Genomic DNA, 23,580 nt, shown 5'->3' with positions numbered 1-23,580 from the left:
CACCTTGTAAAGTTTTGGAACAGTTCCTCTGCAGCTCTCTGCAACAACTAACTACTGCAGAACTCCTGAATGTTTTAGATGTAAATGATGTATTAAAGATACAGTAAAGGAAGAAGGATATGAATACAAACCCTAGAGGACATTTATAGAAAATGTGTTATTTTATGTGAAAAACTCTTTACATATAAATAAGTTCTTGTTAGTGTCTCACCTCTGACTTTATGTCCAATATTTCATATCACAGATTTTTTCCAATACCATAAATTCTGTCTTCATGCCAAATTAACCCACACTGTCTGTGATCAGCTCGGACAAATCTTTAAAACTAGCACAAGACAAACTTTGTTCAATCTCAGGTGTGAGATTAAATCACTTAACGTTGCAGCGTTGCTCCATGATACCATTTACATTAAGTGTTTTGTTTTCCCCAGGGCCTTCAATGTGCAACAGTCAGTTTGACATTCTCTAGCCTCTGTTTGAAAGAGAAGCAGCAAACACTGCTCTCAGCTGAAACTAGCTTAAACAAACAGTGTCTGAAAGAGCAAACAGAAGAAATCAGTGGAAAACATTCAAGGAAAAGTTTTTTTCTTTGCTACTCAACTGGAAAGATTACAGCTGTCACATTTCTAAAGTTTTAAATTATAATTCAGATAAATAAATAGAATTTAACACCTGACTACTTTAAGTCACATCAGTTATTTAATCTCTCTCCTTATTCCTGCTCTTGATATTTTTTCTTATCTCATGCAACACTTCTTGTCTATTTCACTTTGCATTGTTTCAGTGACTAAAGGCACTTCACCATGTATATGGCTCCCCTCTAAACAATGAGGTTTCTATTTGGCAATAAATCAACAAACAAAGTAATAATTCAAGTGTCCCATTGAATACTTTATGAAATTATATGCTTTTTACACATCTAGAACATTACATCACAGTATAAAAAAAGCAAATACACAATACATACATTAATACATCAATGATGTACAGTATGATACATTTATACAAGAATCTAAAAAGTTTGTTTATAGGCATCAGGAATGTTTTCTTTCAGTAGAAAAGTGTGTGCATTGTGAGAGAGGCAGATGTCACCAGTCTGACCTACAGAGACAAACACTCACATGTTCATGCACATGCACACCTACGAGACATTTTAGAATCTCTGATGAACCTGAAGGTCATGTCTTTGGACAGTGGGAAGGAGCCAGAGTATCTGTAGGAGAACCCACACGTGCACAGGGAGAATATGCAAACACCACACCTGTCCGACGGGGATTCAAACCAGGAATGTTGTTGCAGTGAGGAATCAGCGTTAACCACTGCACCAACCTGCAGGCCCGGTTAACAAAAGTTCACATTAATCAGTTTGCTGTCCCTTGTCCGTTTAGCTTCAAACAAGTATTTACAGAAAACTATAACCTAAAAGTCCCACTGGTATAAACTTTTACAGGATTCATACACATTATGTAGATCTTCATTAAAATCGTACTGGTGAAATCTATTAAGATAGATCATTTTAAAACCTGCTCTTGAGGTAATGCCAATTCTCAAAAAGTAAATGTTTTGTGCACATAGACACAATAGAAAAATCTATCTAACAGATAACATTATTGATATCCAGGATGGCTGACCTTTAAAAATGTAACCGTAAATGAAACACTGAAATGACATCTTATTATACGACTTCATCACATTTGCTCAGACATATAGTAAAAAGTGACTGACAGCACTTCAGTTTCTTCTGTTCCAAAGATGAAGTGACGTTCCTTCACAGTTCAAAAATTGTGACAACATACTCAAGTGAGGTTTCAAAATATAGTGCAAGTAGCTGGTGAATTTCAAACATGTTTCTTCTCATGCTTATTTGTACAAATAAGTATAAATCAATTTAAAAAAAAGTCTCTAAGACGTCGAAAAGAGCCAAGTAACATCAAGAGTAACAAAAATCATTTTAGTGTAACAAATGCTTAGACAGTATTAAAAAGTAGCTGTAGCCACCTCTACTTCACTGATTGGTTCTTAAACTCCCATCATGAGGCCTCAAGGTCACTAACTTGTTTTTTTTAAACTAGGAGTATTTGAATGCTACTTCTAGTGGTGAATACCACTCTGACTACAAAAAGGAACCAGGATAGGTAAATGTTTACAGTGACAATACATCATCTGAAAAAAATAGTTATTTTCTTAAATGGTTTCACACAATAAGGGTTCTTTCAGAAATATGTGCTTTCTCTCCATTCTGGAAAACAACGTGAATGTGCCTTAAAGCTACATTCTTTCTTTCTTTTGAAACCAACCTACCACTACTTCTTAAAAGCAGTATCAGGAGAAAAAAAATGTAGTTGTATCTGTTTTTCTCAAGTGCGTGGATGTTGGTGTCATCACTAGAGTGCATTTTGCATCGCGATTTAGGAATTTGGGTATGCAGAGTTTCTGAAGATATCGAGACAGTTCACTGTGATGAGGGCACCTGTCAGCTGCCTCCACTGTCTCGTTACAGGGTTTTTCATTTTGTCCAGGAGCAGGTGTAGATCCTGGATCATGTCCTTGTAGCTGTCTCCATAGCGCTGACTCCAGGAGTACAGGAAGTCATATGCTGGCTTCCACATTGACTGAAACGGAAAAGGAAATAAAGAATAGGTATAATAAGCTGCACTTCATGTCAAAAGCAAGACAGAATTCCCATCAGAATAGTCTTTTAAACCCCATAACTGGCTGTGTTAATGTTTGCCATTGAACTGACCTGGGAACCAACGTCTCCACTCTTCCCTAAATGGGGTGCTTCATAGGCGGCTATCTGAGAACTGGAGAGTTTTCCCATCTTCTCAGCAAGCTCCCGCCATCGAATTCCTAGCTCCACAGCAGTGGACAGAATGACCGTGTTCTGGATAACCTGTGCTGCAAGATTCACAGAATCCATCTTCAGGAGACCCTACAATGATGAACACAAAGAGGAACAGTAACAAAAACATTGAAATGTACTGGCACTTTTCTATGTCATGATGGACCCTCAACTCACACCGTATGAGTGAAAGGTTTACAATACACACAAAAACTCACAAATAATGTTTAAACACTGCATGGTTCCATTGTCGAGCATGACTTGAGTGATCATTATGTCATTATGTTTTATGTGTTAAATCCTAACGCAGCACTGACAACTGATAATAAAGTTTCCTGTGAAAACTCTCAAGCTAAATCACATAATGATACCTGGCAGCTGGTGGTCCACTGCTAACTAGCCACATTTTTCTTGTTTATATATGTCATGACAGGCATGCCTGCTGTTGCCACAGCTCGACCAACCTGGCTTCTTAATTTTCTGTCCACATTTCACAACACTTTGCTATGGTGCTTTCAGAGGCTGTCTGTCATTTTGCACAAAAAACACTGAAGTTGGGGAATCCGCCTCTGGCTCTGCTTTAACTGTGCAAGAGTTAGCTGTCGATGGACCAGAAATTCATCTGATCCTTAGAGAGCATCTGATCCAGCTGTGAATGCCCTTCATGCCCAACTAATGGAGCTGAAATTTGGCCTGACTTCATAATCAGTGTGGTTCAAAAAATGTGGTCAGAAATGTCCTCAATTGGCACAGTGCATGTCCTGCCTTAAGGGATGAAGGATTTCTAGGTCAGGACTTTTTCATGTGCTTGTTATTGTTAACAGTTCGATTGGCAACTTGAGATATGACAATTGGGTTGTAGGTGAGAGATGACGTTTACTACTGGAGCTTTAGCCTAAATTGTTTGCAGATACCTGTTAATAAAGATTAATCTAATACTTGATTTTTGTCAGATTCAACCAAATTAAGTAACCTGAGATTTCCACCAATAGGTGCTTGAATTGCATTACTGCACATGCATTTACCGTTTTCATGCATAAAACCACTGCGTCGGACAACCACAATCTTCAGGTTATAGTCATACAGGATGTGACTTAACTATAACATGAGTGGTATGTGCATACATCTCCATTATTTTTGTGGAATTGATAAAAATATACTCATTAACAATGTGATATCAACAGTTTATAGAAATACTGTTTCCTTAACTTACCACCATGAGCTCATGCAGAAACTTCCTTATCCTCTCGGCATGGCAGTCTTCCTTCAGCTTTTCCAATACACTGGCCACTTTCTCTGCCTCTGTCTCAGTGTAGCTCCGTGTGATGGTGTCCAAAGACAGGTTTCTATACCCCAAAACATTAGCAAATCCTCTCCAGGTGGTGATGTGTTCAGTGACCAACGTCTGGATAGCAGAGTACATGTAGGTAAGCTTCTTGAAGGGCAGCATCATGTTGTCCAAGAGGACCTCAGTAGTAATTTGAATTCCAGTGAAGTCGATCACTTGGTCTCTGGTAATGAGCTTGACATTTTTGCAATGCACCAAACCGGTCCTGCCTCGGAGGAATCCGATGTACCACTCCTTGACCTTAGAGTTACCCACTGACTTTACAGTCTCTCTGGATAGGAGAGCCACTGTGTCCCCCTTGAAGTACTCTAGAAGATAATCTACACGTGGTTGACGGAGAACTGACTTAAGGGCTACACCGTACCACTGTAGTTTCACAGGTCTGTCTGTAAATTTGGGGAAATCTTGAACACATTCCTCAGGAATAGATGCTGTCTTTGCCAATTCAATCCGCTTGTCTGACTGCCTTTGAACTCGCTTTTCTGATCTGATGGGTGCTGCGGGAGGGGAAGACACCTGGAAATTTGCAACAGTGGTCGTGTTGGACTCCTTAACCTCTAGATCTAGTTTGAAGGGAGTCATTTCTGTATTGTTTGCACAGGATATTGCTACTGGCAGATGCAGAACTGTGCCTATTTTGAGCTGACTTTGTCTAACTTCTTTCAGTTTGTCCTCAGGTTGTATTTTAAACTCAGATTCCGTGAGGCTTACTCCGACATGCAGGTTGTTCAGTTTGTCTGGTTTAAAACCACGTTTTCCCCAAAGCTGAAGAACTAGTGGAGGCAGGTTTTTGTTCCCTTTGCAGATTGCTGAAAATGGAAGCTTGGGTGGAACATCCTCATGACAGCAAACTACTATGACAACCTTGAATGAAGGATGGATGTATCTGGGACCATAAACTGCTATTGTGATTTGGCGTTCAAGGTAATCCCAAATCGATGTTGCAGGGGCTTGGATTGCAGAGGCCTGTGCAACTGCGATCACATAAAAATGTGTCTTCAAGTCCTGCAGCTTCATCTGCATCTTGTTTTTGTGAATGTAACAGTTGTTTACTATAACATAAGGTCCTTCTCTTTTATTAGACACCAGTCCAACCACAGTAGTCATCATCTGACTAAGTGGATCATTCTTGACCTCTCCAGACAGTTTAATATCCAGAGAGATACACTCCTTTGTGTTGATTTTGCTGAGGACCACCTCTAGAAGTGGACTCATGGTAGTCATGTAGTTGTTATTGAGTCCAGGGGGAGGGTCTAGCATTGCTTTGAGTGTAACTTCCTGGACTTCTCCAGAAGGAACGTTGCCCTCTGGAATATGGATCCTGATTTCTGAGTCTGGTAACTGTACTATACCTCCAGTATGGCCGATCTTGGAGATGACCTGAAAGTTGGAGGCCTGGGTCTGAGCCCACCCTGGGCTCTGGCTCATCAGATTTAAGTCCAAACATGAGCGTGTGAGTTGCCTGTGGCTTAGCCAGGCCATTTTATAAGCCTCTCTGTCGTTCTTTAGCCACTCAAAATCTGGATTCAGCACCGTCCCAGGTGGTGTGAAGCTGTTCTCCTGTTTTGGCACTTTTCGCTCCAGATCGTCCAAAATGTCTGAAGCACTTCTCCATCTCCCAGATCTGTTGCTCACTTTGTGTTTGTTTTGCAGAAAGTTTCCTACGTTGCCTTCATCTGAAGATGTGCTGATGGCATCATCGGTATTTGGGTCCACATGTTTTCCTATGTCTTGTTTCCCATTTGATGTGTTGGAAATGTGTTTTTCTGTACTGTTGTGTACAATTTCATCTAAGAATGGATTTGATCTGGACAGTTTGTTCCAAAAAGGATTGTTTGACTGTGATGAAAGTGCAACTTCTGGCTGTATAAGTGGCCACTCGAGCTTCTGTGTTACTGGTTTTACATACCCACCTGTGAAAATATAAGAATTTGGTTAGGATGACTGTGAATATTATTAACCATTTTTTTAGAATCAAAAGGCAGGCTGATTATGCTAACAGTAAAGTTTTACCCTTCAGGATGTTACTGGTTGATGTACTGTCATTCAGATCGATCAGTGTCCCTTCAGATTTACTTCGCATTAGACTCCCAACACGTTGGAAGGATGTTGCTCTTCCAGCTGCCATATTACATCTGTAAACAAAAGAAATGAGGGCTGTCAGCATTAAGTAGTTTTATTGCGATTAATCGCATCATATTATGGGCACATTGTCGATAAGCCTGTTTCTCCCTGTGTAGTAACACTTATGGAAAAAACACACAGCTGAATCTTTAATGGCTCATTGAAATTAACAAAACGCTCAGTTTTCCTCAAAGTTATTTTTATTGAATTTTAGATAATTACACACATTAACACAAACAGATCCAACCCCAATACAATCCCCCACCCCTTGCTGTCACTCACGTATAAAGACTTTCACTACCTTGCCATATTCTGTTGAGGACGAGGCGACGAGCCAAAACTTTAGCTATTATTTTGTAATCGGTATTTAACAGGGAGATAGGCCTATAAGATCCACAATCTAAGGGGTCTTTGTTCTTTTTTTGCCAATAATGTTATACATGCTTGGTTCAGAGTAGGTGGGAGAACTCCTAATCCAAGCGAATCTGAAAATATGGCTGACAGGATAGGGGTTAGCTGTTTAGAGAATGTGGCATAAAATTCACTCGGCAAGCCATCTGGGCCTGGTGATTTCCCAGTTTGAAGAGATTTAATGGCTTCCATGATTTCTTGTTGTGTGATTGGCTTGTCAAGACCAGAAACCTGATCTGGGGAAAGGGATGGTATATTTAGGCCCCTAAAAAAGTCCTGCATGGCATCAGGGTTAGGAGAGCTAGAAGTGTACAATTTGAAATAGTAGTCCCTAAAACATTATTAATTTCTTGTTGGTCTGTAGTAACGTTGCCATCTTCAGAAATCACCTCGCTGAAAATTTGTTTAGCTCTGGCACCCCTCAATTGTCTGGCCAAAATTGCCCCAGCTTTCTCGCCATGTTCGTAAAAGTTGCTTCTGTTTCTTAACAATAGGTTTTTGATGGAGTATGAGGAGATCAAATTCTGCTTTAAGTTTCAACCTCTCTTTATATAAGTCTGGGGATGGATTATGTGCATACGTTTTATCTAATTCCGCTATTTGTTTACTAATTTCCAGTTGTTTTGCTTCTGACTTCTTTTTCTTGTAGGCCATAAAGGCTATAATCTGACCTCTTAAGTATGCCTTTAGTGCCTCCCAAACAGTCGAAACAGAAACGTCTGGGGTCATGTTGATTTCTAGAAATAAAGAGATTTGTTCAGATACAAAATTTACAAAGTTTTCATCTGATAATAAGAGGGAGTTCAACCTCCAGTTCCTTCGGTTTGCCTTTGTTCCTGGTAAATTTAATTTCATTACAAGTGGTGCGTGGTCAGATATTATTATGGTTGTATATTCACACGCAGAGATGTATGAGGTCAGTTTATTATCTGCGAAAAAATAGTCAATTCTGCTATAGGAATGATGTACATGGGGAAAGAAAGAATATTGTTTACTTGTTGGATGTAGAGAGCGCCAAACATCAGATATGCCAAATTCGGAAAGAAAAGATTTTATACAAGAAGCTGACTTGGATACTGCATATCCAGCTCTGACTGATGACCTGTCCAGCACAGGGTCCAGACATAAATTGAAATCTCCTCCCATAATGAGGAGGTGTGAATTTAAATCGGGAAGTTGTTTAATAAGGTGACGGAAAAATTGAGCATCATCAGAATTAGGGGCATATATATGTGCCAGCATGACTTTGGTGTCATAGAGTTGACCTGTAACTATGATATAACGCCCATTAGGATCTATTATGGAGCTAGAGGGGGTAAAAGCCACCTGCTTATCCATCAGTGTGGCTACACCTCTTGCCTTTGCCTGGAAAATTTGTCCCACCCACCCACATTTTAAGCGAGCATGATCTAATCTGCGAAGGTGGGTTTCCTGCAGAAAGGCGATCCCTGCCTTCAAATGTTTTAGATGTGCTAGAACTTTTTTCCTCTTAACTGGATGATTAAGACCCTTGACATTCCAACTGATAAGGTTAAGATCCATGGCCATGGTGAGTCTGTGAACGTGGTATGCGTAGGCTGCTATACATCAGATAAAAAAAATAAAAATAAAATATGCCAGTAACAAATGTGCAAAGTGATCAGATACAAAACAGAACCAGCCATTTGACTGAGAGTGACAGCCGAACAAAAATACCCTTTTCCCACTACTAAGGTGAAATCAGTTGTCGGAACTAACAACACACCTTCCCTAACTAATCTATGAACTTCCAACTTGGTGCTCCTTTCTTCCTAAACCTCTGCTCCATTACTCACATTAGGATGTCATGTAAGGCACCCTACCTGAAGTAAAGGCTGGATGTGGATAAGTACTAAAAGTAAACAAGTAAGTAAAAAATGAGCAGGGTAGCAGGAAATGCAAACTACAGTCACTTAACATCCAGTTCCAAATGAGCTACAGGAAAAGATCTATAATAAAAAATTGAAGATAACAAAATTATAGATAAATGGTAGGCTACATAAAGTCTGTATATTCAGATTACCTCCGTGATGGTGTTCAAAATTTACATAAATTGTATCATCAAGACGAGGTCGTAACGTATACGTTTGTGGTAATACTAACTGTGTAGTGATCAATTAGTCCAGACTTAGGCCAACCTGTAGGCATTTAGCCTGTCAGGATCCGTGATCGTTTATGAAGAGTCATTAAAGGCTTTGATGAATTTTTCAGCCTCCGCAACCGATCCGAGCCAGACACGGGAGCCGTCGGTCTGCGTGATGCGGAGTTTGGCCGGGTAGAGGAAAGCAGGCTTCAATCCCATCTTGTACAGTGATGACATTACATTCCTGTATTCTTTCCGCTGGTTCACCACCTCTGGAGAATAGTCCTCGTATATCCTGAAAGTGTGTCCCTGGTACGTCAGTGTGCCCCTGTTCTAGCTCCGGTGCAGCAGGAAAAACTACCTCACCGAGGGCTTCTTTCAGTAGCTGGGAGAAGAACTTAGTGGGTTGTGCACCCTCGATCCCCTCAGGAAGACCGACCAGTCTGACATTACTTCTCCTACTCCTACCTTCCAGGTCAGTTAGCTTAGCTTGTAGCCTCTGGTTATTAGTCTGCATCAGGTTGCAGGTAGCCTCCACCCTTTTCCAGCCGCTGATGGAGAGTCTCTGCATTTTCCTCCAATGAAGTCAGTGTGTCGTGATGGCCTGAGACAGTTGCATGGAGCCCATCAATTTTCTCATTCAGTACTTTAAATGGTGTCTTAAGCTCCAAGACTAGCGCTGCCCTGTGGTCCGAAAGCAAAGTTTCCAAATCAGCCTTGCTAACAGCAGCGTTGTCTTCTGTTTTCTCACTCGATTTAGCGACTTTGGGAGCCATCCTCAGCAATAAAATATACCGAAAAAGACTGTTGTGTCGCTCAGAAAATTGCAGAGGGTTGTCGAGTAGTCAAATGCAGGTGGGGTGAACTTCGAAATAATTATTATGGGAGCTCAAGGTAACCGCGTCTCTACTCCATGCGCGCCAAACCGGAAGCCCAGAGAGCTCAGTTTTTAAGTTATAAGTAATATCACCCTTATTCCATTAAGCAGTTCACTTTTTTACTGCTCATTTTAGCTGTTTTCGTTTAGTTTTTGATCAGTTACTAATTTCTTCTTCATTGGTTAAGTTAATGTTGTAACTTTCGATCTACCAAAAGGTACTTAATTTATTTCAAAGTAAAAGCAGGGTTGAATTCAAACAACATATCTCCTCAGCTTAAGACAGTACAAAAAGTATATTTAAAATCCAAACAATTTTTATTTTAAAATGTGAAATAATGGAATCATCCCAGCTGTCATTGGGCGAGAGGCGGGCTATACAGGGCTAGAATTAAAATATCACCAAGATAATTGTAGTTTGAGCTACCACCCATGAGCTAAATGTACAGGTGCAGCTAATCCGACTGATGTCACTGAGTTGGCAGAGCACTATTTCGGAGTGTGTGAATAGCCACAGACCTGTGGATGAAACTAAACTGAAGAAGTTAACTACAGAGCTTGTTAAATTGGCAGCAACTGACTGCAGGCCAGTCAAGATTGTGGATGACTCTGGTTTAAGGGACGTCCTCTGGTAGGCATGTTGTGACCAAGTATTTGCCTTACCATCGTGGGGAACAGTAGTTTCATGCATAAAAGGACCTGTATGAAACAGAAATCAACCAAACTTTAACAGCACTTTGAAGCTGTCTCCTACCGCAAAATACATCTTCAAGTCAAGATCATAAAGTACCCTATTTTGCATTTTAAGTTGTCTAGAGAGCTGACACCATGGTCAATCATGCAAACAGCTGATTAAAACATATGCTACACTGTATACATATTGATGTTAGTCATCTTTAAATAAAGATGTCGAACTTCACAACTGTGCATATTGAATAGTTTTCTTCCCCTTGTCATACTTAATTAGGCTTTATGTGGGCAATCATCTAGCAATATAATATCTTATGATACTACAATTCCATATGTTATTTTGTGAATTGTAAGTTCATTTACAATTTGCTTACATCATTGATAGCACACTGAAAATGTATCAAACTGTTTCTCAACAAAAAAGTTTGAACATGTGTTTTGGGTCATCATAGATTCTAAAGGGAATTTTGTATCATTGTATACTACACAAGAAAATGAAAACGAGACTAGGCCTATACAAAGCATATGACAGACATATATTTTGTAAAGCTTTGCCACATGACCAAAATCAATACCTAGACTATAAAAGACATGTGAGTAAAGTAATTGTTCTGTTTCTACTGGTTTCCTTCAGCTCAGTGAGCCTCAGGCTTTCTGCCTGTTACAGAAAACTGTCCCAAACACAGAATAAAGCCTGAACTCTTCAGCCTGTCACTTGTTTGCGTAAAAGGACACTACCCATTCATGACTTGTCACAGTGAGTCAGTCATTAATAATGTGGTTTCTTACACCACTGCACAAAAACAGGTTGGTCTTGTCTAGCCTATGACACAGTAGTCGCTTCTCTCAGTGTGTCTTGCTATGATCCAAGTGCAGTAACACTGTAATACAGACATTAAAAACCTCTATGCTGATTAATACTTGCATGACAGGCGCACTAAGTATACACTGACTGCACTATGATTCCTGTACAACAATATCCCTTTCTCAATATAAATCAATTCAAATTATTATCTCGTCCGTGTTTCTCTTTAAGGCTACTTATAGATTCAATCAGATTAAACTCTCCTCGGAAAAATCTAACTTGAATGAATAATTCAAAGAGGATAAAACCCTCAGCAGCAGAAAAGATTCTGACACAACTCCTTTAACTAAAACTTCAACAGTGTCAGCAAACAGGTGTAACTTTCTCAGTAGCCTACACATTAATACAGCAGATCATATTCAGGCCATTTACTATCATGAAAATATGAAAAGCAAATCTGTCAAGTGTGAGAAAAGTAATCAAAGTTTTATCTCACCCTCGGCACGAGATTGTTTGTAGTTTTACTTGAGCGCGTTGGCAGGAAGAGTCCACTATCACTCACTCTTATTCTCTAGGGCGTACCTGCTCCTCATGTTACAACTCTTCACTCGTCTGTGTGCGCTCGACCTCGGAGCATGGAGCATTTTGGGAATGGGAGTTTAAAAGGAGACAGGGAGCCCAGCGGAGGAGTGGCTTATCGTGTTTAGAAACTACAATACCCACAAAGCACCACTTTATTTAGGCACGAGACTTTACACCTGAGCGATACTTGTAGTATCGACAAGAGTCTGACAGAAGTGATAAGCATGCAGTGACACATACCGGAGGTTACTTATGTGTCAAGACAAAGAAACGCTAGGTTAATGCGTTAGCATTTAGCATACAGATAAGTTAGCCTATTTAGCCTATTGACACACAGAATCAAGACAATTAGGCAACAAATGCAGGTGCTTATATGCGGCTTGATACGATAGACAACAAAATATCCAGTTTCGGTTTTTCTAAATAATTTACTTGCTCTACCATATAGCCTATTATTTCTATTCTACAGTCTGTCATCATGATTTTAGATTAAAGCCTTAATGAACTGAGAGGCTAACAGAAGTTGATCTCATCAAGGACACAAGTCATGTTATCTCGTTTCTTGTGATGAATGCACAAGTGGGACTGTTGCATCACATTTGATCATTTTAATCATAATTTAAAAGCCTAATCCAAATGCTTACAGCATGTAAGGTGTGACATTTGCACACTTGATGTCAGAAATGTGTGCATAACCCTTTGGGATAAGTTTACTGTTTTACTACATCTGCTAACTTCGCTGAAAAAACCTTATAAAGCTGAATGTCCGTCAGTTTGGTATCAGTCTTCATGCTCATAAGAAACAAGGTAGGCTATCTCTACCCCTCCCATATCGCACCATAGTATAGTTGCAGTAATTTCATTGTCAGCACTGTCAGATGTTTATGTTAACTATTGTTTCTGAAACAGAAGACAGTCTTCTGAATCAAGTCTGCTCTCTTGTGGCTGTTTTGAGAATATCAAAGGCACTGTTGTAGACATGCTATTTGTTTTTTAAATAAATGTTCAGAGCTTATCAAAGCTAACAATGTTACATACTTAAAACACATTTTGATGATTTCTCCTGTCTGAGTCACAAGTGCTCAGATCCAGTCCATTGGTGAAAAGAAGTAACTGGGTCTTCTAAAGGTAGAATTCCTTAAATTACTTTTTTTTTTGCAGTATATTACATATGAAAAACATGCTATAAGAAAAAGAGGAATTATTCTGTTTTTTTTTTATCATATTCAACTTATAGTAGGTATCATCCCTAACTTTGTAATTTACAACTTTGGCATTGTATTTCAAATAGAGCACATTTTCAGCAAGATAGAAACTTCGTTTTGCCTGTATACAAATTTAAATAATTAAAATGGACTACAGTATTTACATGAGAGCTGTTTTGCTACCAATTTTATCAAGTTAAGAGTAACAGAAAAACTGTAATGAGTAAGGCTCGTTCTTATTTCTTAAACCTACATGTCGGTGCCACTTGGTGGAGCCATTTCTCCATTATTGTTTCTGTCAGACCCAATCTATCTAGTGAGAAACTGCCTGCTGACACTCAAGCTGTGGCAGAGATTGTGAAAGTTTTAAGCTGGGTAAAAACTATGGGCTGATGAAAAATGACATAAAGACAAAACAAGTCTTAATCTTTATCGTCAAAAAACACTATTTGTTAAAAAAGTCCAATAAACTCAATTAACTCTAATCTTCCGCTATAAAAAGAGAGAGCTAAATGTTTTTAAACCATCAGATGTTGGACATTTTTGCTTGAGAAATATCTTGATTAATCCATAAATTATCTTTCTACTGAGTATATTTTCACCATATGCCAGTGTTGTGGGAATTTGAACATTTTGATAAGCTCATATTTGAAAGTCAAGACTTTTGCTTTACATTGTGTTTGTTGTGTTGGAATAGCTGTCTGTACCAATAATGCCGATGCAATTGTTTTATTTCAGCCTGTATCTGACCTTGGCTGTGTCTCTTTGGTCTGTTTGTGTTGAATAATTGTGTTATTACTAGAGATGAAAACCAGTGACCTTTATTTTACTTTATTTTAGCACTTTATTCTCTATAATGGAAGAGCGTCAGTCAAGGATCACTGTTGTTTCTCCAAGGCTGTTAAATTCAGTGCCATAAAGTGGAAGTTGCTTACAATGAAACATGATTTCCGAGCTGCATTTTTAAGTCAAGAAACATAATAAACAGCAAAGGCCTTGTACCAATTTAATCAGGATGCTGACCCGTTCCTTACCAGCTGCATAAAAATGTATCTTTAGCCTTGTATATATTATTCTTTGCTTATTTATGTTTATATTTAATGTTATACTTTTGTACATTGAGAGCAGCTTACCAAAGACAAATTCCTTGTGTGTGTAAGCATACATGGCCAATAAAGCTGATTCTTTGGCAGAGCGGTCGGTCACATTGCTATGAAAATCATTGAGACCATAAAAGTTTATTTTCAAATAGCAAAGTATGAACAACGATCCTGAAGTGACACTTCACTTTTTAAGGGCACTGACATGTTGCGATCATTGATTTGGGATTTTCTAAACCAGCAGAGCTTTTCTCTGTCACATTAAGTCTGCTGGTTTTCCATCCAGACAGGTATAACACCACCTGTGACATCAGGGAATCTAAATGACTGAAATCATTGTCATAAGGGCAGCCGTGTCAGTGCTGATGCAATCTCTCCTAATTGTTTTTGACTCACCTCCTAGCCTCGTCAAATTGTCTTTCCCAAGAGTTCTGTTGATTTGATGACAATGGCAGTGCGGTGACTGGTCTTAACCACTAAATTGTCCACAGATGCATGATGGGTGAGCGGTGTCACCACAACACTGTGATTGGCTGGTCGGGCCGGAAAAATCAAATCTCATTGTCAGCAGCAGATCGTATTTCCACGGAGCCTCAGCCAAGACTCTGGTTAAGCTGGAATTTTATTTTACTTAAAAATTCCTCACAAACTCAAGTATTGAAGTGTTTTTTCTTTTTCTTTTTCCAAGGTGACTGGATGAAAGCTGGTTTCAGCTTCCAACACACTGCGAGCTCTGACCACAGAATTGTTTTGGCCATCATCCTCAGTTGGCAGCTCGGCCTCCTCATCCTGGCATGTGTGCACTTCCTGTCCGAGACAGCGGCAGGATGTCCCTATGAGGACCAGGTGAGGCTGCAACTGTCTGGGAAGGTGTTAATAACATGACAACACAGAGCTGGACACTCTGAGAATATAGGCTGAAACAACTCGTACTGAAATGATCACTTTCACTGTTTATGTTTAGGTCATCTGTTGAAGCCGCTGAAAACTTGAAGGACTGTTTTTTTCTTCTTTTTTTTCTTCTTTTTTTTTTTAGAAAAGCTGTCTAATGCGCAATACATTATGAAATTAAGTTGAATTATTGTCTCTAAATAAATTTTTCATCTTTATAAGTACCCAGTATGTTTTTAAGTACTGCCGTCTCCTTCAATTCAGTTGCATAACAAAAACACTTATATGTCAAAGTGTGTGCTAAAGACACAGCTTGAACAAAAAACCAAATATTTATCAAATAGCATTGTTATGTTTAGCTTTAAAAAAAAAAAAAAACTCTATAGTTGCCACTTAAACAAACTTCAATGGTTTTTTATTGACCTTGGAGAAAAATAATTCTCCAAAGCCATTTATTTTGTTCCCCTAAATGTTGCTTGGTTTCTCTTTTAACTTTGACTTTTATCTCTGGAACATGTCTGCTCCACTGCGCCTTCGCAGAAAAGGGATAAATAGTGGACAGGGGGGAGAAGAAAATGCAAAGGTGGAACTATCTCATCCTTCTGAGTGTGTATACTTGCATGTATCCGCATCTGTCCCTTTACTTTTGTGTAAAAAGATAACATTTAGGAGACTTCTCAGTATCATTATTGGCCTTTTCCAGCACCAACAGTCGGGGATTCTCTGTGAGCGAGATATTTTGCATCCATCCATCTCATGAGATGGAAATACTAATACAGTAACTTTAACTAGCTTAATATTGGAAACGTTTTAAACACATTATCTATTGTATTTAGTTTGCTCTTTAATATTTAGAGGGTGGTTGACTTGAAGCTATAAGACCTGCAGGATTTGTGATTTTTGAGTGGCTCAGGCAGATGAACACCCTTTCATTGTCTTCAGCAATGCACATGTGGCATAATGTTGAAAAAGACTTTGGCTTCTCCAAAGTTTTCCACTCTGCAAAAGTCTCCGCGTTCTGCACAAACAGCTAGAAGTGTAAAAATGGTCTCATGCAGCAAGACTGACAGAGCCAGCTTCGATACTGAATCGCCCAAAAAAGAAGAATTAAATCCTGGTTCGATTGAATGGGTGTTGTTGATAAAGATAGGCTCTGGATGGCGCTAAAAAGCTGCGCACAAAGAGCACTAACCAGAAGTTTAAAAGTCACCGGCTTCAATTTACGCTTGCAGTCAGCCAAAGACAGAAAAAACAATATTTAACAAATATAATGATTCAAAGTCTTTTGCCATGCTTCAGTGATTGTAACACAATTAAATGTTGAACCTCGTTGCTCTGGCGATCATTTGAAACAGGCTTTTTAGTATTGTTAATAAGTTATTGCGAAAAAAAAAATCAGAAACATCATTTTAAATATGACAAGCTGCTGTTGTGTCTTCTAGCCGAAAAGTAACTTACAGAAAATATAAAATCCAAGTTGCTTTTGCAAATTCAGAAAAACAGACTGAATTGTTAGAATTCAGGTTAATTCAGTTGTTACAAAAAAAAGGTGAACCAATTTTTAATAATAAAAAAGGAACTCCATTTTAAGTTCCAGTTTGCTGATAATTGTGTGTGATGTGAAGGGAAAGTAATGGAGTCAAACTTGACATCATGTTGAGCCCTATAACTAAACTCCGGAATCAAGACTTAACGCCACTATTTCCTTGAATTGTATTTAAATTGGTCCATAATATAATAACATAATGTGGGTATATCAATTGTGTTAACACTGAACCTGAATGTATTATTAAAACCAATTTGTATCTAAATAAAAAAGGCTAATGTGCGTAATTTTGGACAAAGTCCGCTGAGCAAGAAAGTTTGATCACAAAGAAGAAAAAACACATCTTAATAATGTTTCTGAAACATGAGAAAATATAGACAAATCAAAACAGAAAAAGTACAGTACGGACCTTCAGGAAAACGGTATACATTTTAGTGATATCTAGCCTATATATCGCAATCGTTGAAGTCTAATAAAATGCTAGATTAAGAGCATGACGCGTGTTTGACCTGTGTTCATTTCGGCCTCAGGAGGTTTAGTTTCTATTTCACACTCAACTGAAAACTAGAAACCGGAATAATTGGATAAGCCTGTTTAAAATTAATACAAAACGGACTAAATTTAAGTCAAGAATGCATTCGTTTAATTCTCTTAAGAATTACAATCATTTGTAAGGGAGGCCCTAATTGTTGCATGCATGCCATTCCTGGCATGAGAACACACCAGCTACACTGAGGTCATAAAACGCAACACCTGCATTGCCTCACACCTAGGAAAATGTTTTAATATAACATAATACATTCTAGGCCATGTTATCACATCCGAGTTAAAATAGATTTAATCGACTCGACAATGAGACAAAGTGAGTCGATGGGCGGATCTGAATTCATACTGACTTTATTGAGTGGCTCACAGAAAAAGCCATTCTCGGAGGAGAAAAACAAAAATATCATTGTAAAATTAAAATCACTTTACAACATGCTTGCTTAAATTAAAACGAGTGGGTAAACAGTAAATGATTTCCAAAACCTTTTACAAATAAATTCAAAGTGCGCCTAATGATAGACCCCTAAATACAAGAAAACTGTTGGTTAAATAGAACTCCCCACAATACATTTCATATCATGTCAAAGAAAAATCAAAGTACATTTCATCGTATATTTCAAATATTTACTAGAGTCCATATACAGCTAGAAATACCTATACAAAATCATCGTCTCCTGGACAAATACATTACTCACCTTTACATGGGGCTGTAATTATTCTAACCTACATTTCTCAGTATTTACAACACATTTTCGCTGCAAAGTAACCTCAGCTGGTTAACTTACAGACTGCGCACAAACTGTATGCTGTAGAGTGAGTATTATTACGTGAATTAACCCTACAGCTGATGAGCAGACGGATATAACGAACCTATCCCAGCCCTTATCGTACCAACTCTACAGGTATTTTGTTCTTACCGAGCAGCCCGTCTAAATGAACAACATCTCCTGCTCGATAATAAAGTGCCACAGTTTGGTTTTGAACAACATGTATGACAGCACAACTCACATTGCAGGCCTACATATTTTTTTTTTTCACAGCCGTTTTTGCACTTTTAGCAAATAAAACATCAAGGAAGTTTTCAAAATCAGACTGCAAAATAAAAAGTTGTGCCCTGCCCCAGTGTGTACAAAAAAACTTGATTACACTTCCAGATGTATTAATGAGAAGATTGTGATGGTACCGCTAAGAAATCTGTAAATAGTCTGAAACACATGGGAATGGTCAAAGAAATAGGCCTATTTCTCGTTGAGTAACAACACTTTGCATACACTGAAGTATGTCCACTTTCATGTCCGCTCGGACATTGCGACACTCTGTTGTTGTTGTTGTTGTATAGTTTTTTGTTTTGTTTTTTAGAGGCCGTTCATGCCCACTCCCTGGGTTGACTCAGGTGGGTGCAACAGGTCGGGGGAATGGCACGGAGGGCTCCCAGGTGCGCTGTGCTCGCTGTCGGTATCACTCCCTCTCTTTCCTCCGCTGCCCCCGGAGCCAGAGCCGGCGGACCCCCCGGCACTATGAGTCTTTACGTGTTTACTCAGGTGATCGCTCCGCATAAATCTCTTGTTGCACACCGGACATGCGAACCTTTTCTCTCCGGTGTGCGTGCGTAAGTGTCGCTGGAGCTCGTCGGAGCGCGTGAATCTCTTCCCGCAAAAGAGCCAGTTGCAAACAAACGGTCTCTCACCGGTGTGCCATCTCAAATGCGCCTTGAGGTGTGACGTTTTACCGTAAACTTTCCCACAGCCGGGGATATGACAGCTGTGGAGACCTTTCCGTCTGAGGCTCGCCCCCGCCGGTCCCAGTCTCTCCGCCTCCTGGCAGTTCGGACAGTCGCACGTTGCTCTGCCTGAGTACCGGCGGGCAGATGACCTCGGAGACCCCGCTAAAGACGCAGGTGGAGCCCCGGAGAGCATAGTCCCCCCTGCCCCGGCTAACGGAGAGGGGCTCGTGTCCGGATAAGAAGATAACACCGGTTTGAAACCGTCCATCAGATGCTGGCCGGTTGTCAACAGGTGAGGAGAGGGGCTCGTGCTGAAAGCAGAGTGACTTAAACTGGAGTAATCAGAATTATATCCGCCCAGAGGAGAGTGCAGGGAGGTCTGCAGCCCACCGGAGTGTAAGGACGTCTGTAGTGCTGATCCGTTAGGGTTCTGAACGTCAATCCATCCCGCCCCCACGTCCCACCATGCGGACGCTCCGGTGGTTCCGACCTCTCCTGTGGGGATCCCGGGATGAGACGATTTGAACCAGGACTCGTATGGGTGCGCCACGCTCATCCTCGGATAGATGCCCTGAAGACTGTCCACTGAGGTGTGCACCTTCGAGATGAATACCGGCTGATGGCTGGACTCCTGAGAGCTGCTCGAGACCGACGCCTGGAAAACAGAGTAGTCGTTTCCAAAGTGTGGACTAGACGAGGCACCGGACGTGAGAGAAAAGGCGCTGGATCCATTGGAGCTGTTGGTGCCGAAAGAGTCCGAGATGCCGGATCCATTACGGGACACCCCGAAACCGGACAGGCCGGATCCGAGGCTGCAGCTGCTCGCTGCGGCTGCTCTTTTCCAAGGGTGGAAGCCTTTTCCAAAAGACGAGGAATTATCCGAAATAGTGGACGGTGAGGGGCTCGGACTCCCAATTTTGTTGCATGTTGCAGCTAGCATGGCTAAAGGAGTCGATCCTAACCTCGGCTCCTCCTGAAAGAGACAAGAAAAGCAGTGAGATAGTGATCAGTCTGACAAGTTAAACAGGTTCAGTGCAGATAGGCTACTCCTCTACAAAGTTTCACCTCAAAAGAGACTGCGTTAGTTAGGATTTCTCATATTGAGCTTGATGAGCTTTTTGTTAATGTTTTTTTTGAAAAGTTTTTAAAATCATGCATAAATTCTAATCGCCTCCTACCTGGACAAACAGAAAGTAGACGATTGAAATTCAACACACCAGCGCTTACAAATGCATGCCAAACAGGACAACGAGGAAAACATGCGTTTGTTTTGAGCACCAGCAAAAAAAAACTTTTATCCTGTTTACACAGCCAGAGCTTTCCCGCACCAAACCGCTTTCCTGAATATATAACCGACGCACTGCCTCTACTGCCTGCTGTAAGTTTAATCCCCCTCCGCCGGACAATGACAAGAACTAATTAAACCAGCAAGAAAGTCCTTTCGACTCACCCCTAGAAGTGAAGTTGCCATCACACAAAACAGTGCCCTCCTCAGAGGATCTTTTTATATTTATGAATCAGAGCACTGTTTTTTTAGAGGTGTGCAATACAATGATGTGTTCCGCCCATTCTTCCACAATTGTAGGCTCCTCTCCGGGCTTTGAAGTGCCGCTGTGACACGGGCGACCAATCAGCGGCCTCGTCCCGCCGCACTGCCACACAAACCACCGTGAGGTCATCAATAGAGCGCCCTCAGACAGCTCTCCACCTTCCTCCACCCCCCCCCCCCCCCACCCCCCGCCGCCCCCTCCATAAGAAAAGACAGCGGAAGGAAGGTAAAGTTAAATGAGGGTGAATTAGGAAGGAGGAATTAGGGGTCCACTTATTGAATTTTTTTTTTTTTTTACAGAAAATCACGTTCCATAAATCTGAAGAAGCAGGACGATGAGCTGTGTTAGATTGAAGGAGGCCTAGATAGGCTAGAGAAGGTCACTAAACTGTGACCCACACTAAAAGGAACACAAACAAGTAAAAAAAAAATGTGTAGGCCTAAAGAACATTTGTGTCCCATTTAAAATGAACCTACTATATCACTGTTTTAGACCAAACAGGTTGCATTAATTCTTTCAAGTTTACACTTGTTGATGAGTTTGATGATTCAACTCTGACTACTCCTTCCTGCACTTGCAAGCTGACCAAGTGTTCTCTTTTCTAAAAGCGTCCCATTGTGTCTGGCATTTTTTCTTTCTTCTTTCTTTACCCTATCTTTTCATCTTCCTCTTTCTAACTTCTTTTGGCTCTGGCGTGTATCTCCCCCGCCTGATTTTTCCACGTTTTAAACTTATTCAAAGTTAATATACACAAACTAACACACGAAGACACAAAGGTGGCCTTGTTCTGCTATAGTGGACCTATATTACACCGTCTCAAACTTTCACATTACTGTAATTGTGCTCAATTATCTTCAACTGTTTTGATTAAAACTGGCAGATGGAGCATTCCGTTGGAGGATGAGTCATTTTATGATGCTCTTAAAAGCAGCAGACGACGAAGAAGACGATGAGAGGCAAAGAATGTGGTTTATTTTTTGCCCCAAATAAAAAAAAACAGGATAAAAGAAGGAATATCGCGACAGATGGGTTGGGCCTATTGGCACTGTTGCGTTAGGTTAACAGAGAAAATTTATTGTGTCAGATTAACTTTAATAAAAGCTGGTTATATTGAATAGGTTCCTCACTTTGCACACTGACATTTAGTTAAATGTATAGGGAAAGCTGATGTTACATAATAAGAACTTGTGGGCTAAACGCGCGTTGAACCCTGGGACTCTCTGTGGGCGCTATTAGCATGCAGTGTGCACCGAAGGCATAAATTTCATTTGAATTTCAAATTTAATAACGCAGGAGGTTTTTAATCATCCGCACTTTTATTTGTTTGATATTAACATGCTTATTGACCGGCTCTGTTGACCAGCTTGGTCATTACAGGACAGGGAAAAGTTAATTAAAACGACCAGGGATTATTCATCACATCATCTGCCTAACCCATGTCGCTTCCTTTATTACACAGCGTGATAGATGGACTCTCTGATTAATTCTTGTGTTTCTAGGATTGGACAACAGCTTTTTGGATTAATTTACACCGCTTTACCTTCAGTTGTAAAAAAATGAAGGGGCAGGAAAAACTAAAACAGGCCAAAAATTATTCAAAATGTTTCACATAGGGGGAAAAAACTCCAAAAAAGATGCAGCAATAAATGCACTTATTTTAATGTTTAATTTATAGCATGTCTGTTATTTATAGTGGCAAATGTCATCTAACATTTGTAGAGAATTTAAACAATTTCCGGATAATAATTTTATTAATGAATAAATGTCAATCTTAACTTTAAATAATTACTCTTGCTATAAACTCACGCGTAAAGTGTCTATTTAATTAATTAAAAAGACCATGATGGGTAAAGATAAGACATTTTTTTTATTTTAAGCAAGGACAGATTTTAGATAATCGGACAAAACAACACACACACACACTTGCCTTATTGACGTTGGAGATAAGAAAGAAACTCATATCGATCTGTTTTCTGCTCGCTCATTTTTTTTTTTATTCCCGTCAAACCAACAAATCAAACAAACCCGTCGATCAATCTTAGCAACCTGTGAAAAACGTCTAAAAGGTACGTTTAAAGGCGAATAAAAATGTGACAAAGTAATAAGTAGAATAAAACCTACGTACCGTGCTGCTCCGCTCCGCACTGCTTTCATTGATTGACCCTCGACGTTTGCTCTCTGCAGAGGAAAACACAACATCTCCTGCTGCCGGTGTGACTGTGCACCGGGCAGGAGATATGTAACACTTGATATTCAATTAGGTATTACTTGGGGGGAAAATCGTCTCACTTCTATTTCCTCTGCTTGCACCAAAGCACCTTACAGGTACATACATACATGTGCAGATATTGTTGTTATTTATCATTCAGGTTCATATAGGCTACCAGCATATTTTTTTTGGTAATATCTGTGCGCAAAACTGGTTTTCCCCTTACATTTGTCTCCTATATTGTGACCATTCAAAATATTCTGCGTATCTGATTTTACGCATTTGGAGAGCAAGGTTTGAGCTGCAGCTACAAGGAACATACAAGGGACATGTTGGCCTCTGGTGACAAATTACCAAGTGATCATCCCAGCAAGACCGATGTCAGAGGTCAGTGTGATAACTCCTCGACAGGAAACGTCTTCCTGCCGGGGCTATATGAGTTATTTAATCCACGTGCAAGTTAAAAATTCAATAGTCTAATTTATTTTTAGCGCGCTACACAAAAAAAAAAAAAAAAAAAACGCTTTATTTTTTTTTTCCTGTTGCTTTCAGCATATTAGAGGGTCGGTGTTAGTTCATATGGGGCGCACAGGTTGTTCTTTAACGCGCGGCTGTAACTGTAAGCCCGCATTGAACAGATGTCCCCATTGAAGGCTTTCTTTCTCCTACGCACAGGGGCTATATTACCATCATGAAATCAAACTCAAAACCTGTCCCTTTCCACACCATAATGACCGAGTTATTCTGGGCCGCTGAGCAGGAACAAAGTGTGCTCAATATTGCGTGCTGCAGAATCACTGCGCTTAGAGAACCAGCAGAAAGGAGTCAAAACCAGAGATGCAGAAATCTACTTTAATGTGGAGGTTTACAAAGCAACTCGATAATGTGAGGGCCTTCCTATTAGATAATTTTCTAAAAGGAAAGGGAAGATAATCACTTGTGGCTTCAACCTGAATTTAAAAGAGTCCTGTCGCCCTGCAAAAAGGACCTTAAATCAAAATTTCTTCAGTTTCTTTTCAGCCTTATTTTT

At 40.0% G+C, this 23,580-nt stretch overlaps 2 protein-coding genes across 4 annotated transcripts; both read right to left on the bottom strand.

Moving 5' to 3' along the window:
- Window positions 1-1,085: 1,085 nt before the first annotated feature.
- Window positions 1,086-11,819, bottom strand: macc1 (MET transcriptional regulator MACC1). Its single transcript, XM_061050782.1, has 5 exons — window positions 11,695-11,819; window positions 6,204-6,325; window positions 4,056-6,103; window positions 2,744-2,932; window positions 1,086-2,612 (listed from the first exon to the last, which is right to left on the bottom strand). The coding sequence occupies exons 2-5, from the start codon at window positions 6,316-6,318 to the stop codon at window positions 2,409-2,411; spliced, it is 2,556 nt and encodes an 851-aa protein (XP_060906765.1). The 5' UTR covers window positions 6,319-6,325; window positions 11,695-11,819; the 3' UTR covers window positions 1,086-2,408.
- A 5,582-nt stretch (window positions 11,820-17,401) lies between these two features.
- sp8b (sp8 transcription factor b) lies at window positions 17,402-22,557 on the bottom strand. 3 transcript variants are annotated; one of them, XM_061050771.1, is made up of 2 exons: window positions 22,467-22,557; window positions 17,402-19,764 (listed from the first exon to the last, which is right to left on the bottom strand). In XM_061050771.1, exon 2 carries the CDS (start codon window positions 19,729-19,731, stop codon window positions 18,424-18,426), a length of 1,308 nt encoding a protein of 435 aa, XP_060906754.1. In that variant the 5' UTR covers window positions 19,732-19,764; window positions 22,467-22,557; the 3' UTR covers window positions 17,402-18,423. The 3 variants fall into 3 exon arrangements, with proteins under 3 accessions (XP_060906754.1, XP_060906752.1, XP_060906753.1); XM_061050769.1 differs by lacking the exon at window positions 22,467-22,557 and adding an exon at window positions 20,242-20,375; XM_061050770.1 differs by lacking the exon at window positions 22,467-22,557 and adding an exon at window positions 19,970-20,159.
- Window positions 22,558-23,580: the final 1,023 nt, after the last annotated feature.

Source organism: Labrus mixtus, chromosome 11 (assembly GCF_963584025.1).
Source record: "Labrus mixtus chromosome 11, fLabMix1.1, whole genome shotgun sequence".
NCBI lineage: Eukaryota > Metazoa > Chordata > Actinopteri > Labriformes > Labridae > Labrus > Labrus mixtus.
Note: the sequence above shows the minus strand (reverse complement) of the source record. Positions and strands in the feature narration are given on the sequence as shown.